This window comes from Austrofundulus limnaeus, unplaced genomic scaffold (assembly GCF_001266775.1).
Source record: "Austrofundulus limnaeus strain Quisiro unplaced genomic scaffold, Austrofundulus_limnaeus-1.0 Scaffold401, whole genome shotgun sequence".
NCBI classification, from domain to species: domain Eukaryota; kingdom Metazoa; phylum Chordata; class Actinopteri; order Cyprinodontiformes; family Rivulidae; genus Austrofundulus; species Austrofundulus limnaeus.
This window is the reverse complement of record NW_013952803.1, coordinates 124,458-126,996: the sequence shown is the minus strand read 5'-3', so window position 1 is coordinate 126,996 and position 2,539 is coordinate 124,458. Positions and strand designations below refer to the sequence as shown.

The 2,539-nt window shown below is 41.0% G+C and overlaps 1 protein-coding gene across 3 annotated transcripts in view; it reads right to left on the bottom strand.

The window, feature by feature from the left end:
- Window positions 1–6: 6 nt before the first annotated feature.
- The window catches only part of LOC106528738 (nucleolar protein 4-like), a 107,388-nt gene continuing 104,855 nt past the window's right edge, over window positions 7–2,539 (bottom strand). For all 3 annotated transcript variants that reach the window (XM_014023984.1, XM_014023985.1, XM_014023983.1), the window contains one exon: window positions 7–329. In XM_014023984.1, the coding sequence (XP_013879438.1) occupies window positions 85–329 (245 nt within the window). In that variant the 3' untranslated portion in view covers window positions 7–84. The remainder of the gene's footprint in view (window positions 330–2,539) is intronic.

Sequence of the window (2,539 nt, the reverse complement as noted above, 5' to 3'; positions counted from 1 at the left end):
CACACACACACACACACACACACACACACACACACACACACACACACACACACACACACAACTGTATTTTTGAGTGATGTGTGCTCAGTTCTGCTGCAGGATGAGATTTTCCAGCTCATCAGCTGATCTGAGCAGGAAGGCAGCTGACTCCCGGTAGCCGGCAATCAGCTGACGGACTGCGGAAATCTCCGGCTGGCTGAGCTGTGCTGAGGCTCCGCCCCCTCCACTGCCACCGCTGCCCCGCCCACTCACATTATTGTTGATAATGGAAGAGGAAGAGTTACTGGCGTTGGCAGAGGAGACAGACTTCATGCTGAGATCTGTGGGACCTAAAAATAGAAGACAGGAGAGAAAGAGGAGGCAAAGGAGGATTTATTAAAGGAAGAAAAAGAAAGTAGATCCAGATGTAGAGAAGACACAGAGATGAGAAGAATACAGAAACATGGATAAATAGTCAGGCTGTCCATTAGTTCTTCCTAAAGAGCTATATTTCGGATTTGTGTAACATCTGTGGAGAAACATCTAATAACATCTTATGAGCTTTTTATATATAAAAACAGAAGTGAGTGAAGTAAGTATGCTTTATTTATTTTGCACTTATTAAAACCTGAGTTACAAAGTGTTTTGCTTCAAATAATTTACAATGTAGTAAGAAAAGGTAACCATATCCAATTAAAGGTCTAATTACCTTCATTCTGTGTTTCAGTTGTAGCTGTTTTGGTCAAAYCTCCAAACTAACATGCACAAACTCAAATTAAGATGTGCATTGTGTTAGTGCTCAAAGTACATTCTTTGTAGTGAAAGACTCAATCTGGTTAATAAACCTTGATTCTCCATTTCCTGAGACCTCAGGTTGACCCTGGCAAAGATCCACTTCAGTTTGAAACCAGTGTAAAAGGTGTCGTCCTCTCTCTGCTGCACAGAATGTACTCACATGGACGAACATGGTGGCGCTTTGAAAATAATGTTCTTTTATTCCTCTAACATTTTTACATCTTAACATCCCCAACTGCCCCTAATGAGAGACACCCTGACTGAGATGGAAGTAGACCCACACCTGGTGAGATGGATTACAGTCTACCTCACTGAGAGACACCCGCGTAATTTACACGGGGGTTAGGGGGTTATAACCCCNTAATAATAATGGCCATTTCAGAATTTAAACTAATGCTTAAAGGCAGAGCCCTCATCCTATAAAACCTGGACTGAACCTGCCAGAGTAGGACTAAGAGGAGGATGTCTAGGTCCACAAACAATAGATAGGTTTGTAAAGTAGGTCCAAAGCGCAAAAGAGGAGTAGTGTGTGGAGGGGAGGGGGGTGTTGAAAAAGAATGATGCTGTGGTAAATCATTTGTAAAGAGAAAAAGAATAAAAGCTGAACTGCCACTTTTAACCTCTCAAACATTAAAGTAAACCCCCTCTGCACAAACACAAATTATCCATCCTTTGAAATACAAAACATTCTCCCAGAGGAATAAAATCCAGCTAACTTCTTCAGCTATTCCATGTGAACTGACTCTTTTCAGAAGTTTCATATTTCATTCGCTTTGCTTATACATTTGCTTGTTTCCCTGAAATCCAGGGAGCTCAAAGACATTAGGTGGGAACGTCAACGTAAACTGGCTTCTGGTGACAGAGTATGTGTAGGAGACAGGACCTGAACAGAAGGTTGGCAGGTCTGATTTGAGGTAACTCTCGGTGATCRAAAATGGCGTCTTGAATGCATAAATAGCAAGTTGCTCCCTGGGTAAGAAGGGTGAGGATTAGAAGGGTTCAAGGTGAGGTTTTAGTTGACAGAAAAGTGCTATAGAACACTGAGAGCACATATACAAGCAAGCTTTAAAAAAATGGCCAATTCTTTTTCTTTTCTTTTTTTTTCCAGTTTTTCTTTTTTACCTATCTAGCAGATTTAGTGCTATCTTTGTAGATATGTATCTTTTCTTTCTTTCAGGGACTTTGGAAATTTCAAAATCAACAATAAACAACAACAAAAAAGGCTCATTGGGCTTCAAGAACCAAATTAAGTCCTAAATACCAGCTTAAGTCGCAGTCATTYGGAGAGTTATGTATTTGTTTTTCTTTTTAAATGATCATAAGACAACACTGGCTAGGAGTTTTCTCAGTCAAACTTCACAGGAAAATCTCAAAATCATCACATTTACTCACTTCTGATTCTCTTTAAACCACTACAGCACAATCAACAGTCTTCACGTGTCTTCCAGGTTTCCTCCTATTCAGATCTCCTCYGGTGGTGAGGAGCTTCCAGAGGAGGTTCCTCTGCTCTGTTTCATCTCAAAAATAATCAGCCTCAGGCAAAACCTACAAGATAATATTTCTTGGGGATGGTTTTAGATATGGCAGAGTGGGATTTCTTGCTCCTGCTGTATGTTTTCAATTTTTCACCCAAAGAAGTTTGAGTGGCCAAAAATTCAGCAGAGAGGGCAGAAGGAATCAACCCCCACTTAAAGGACGGGTGAGAAACACACGCACGCACACACACACACACACACACACACACACACACACACACACACACACA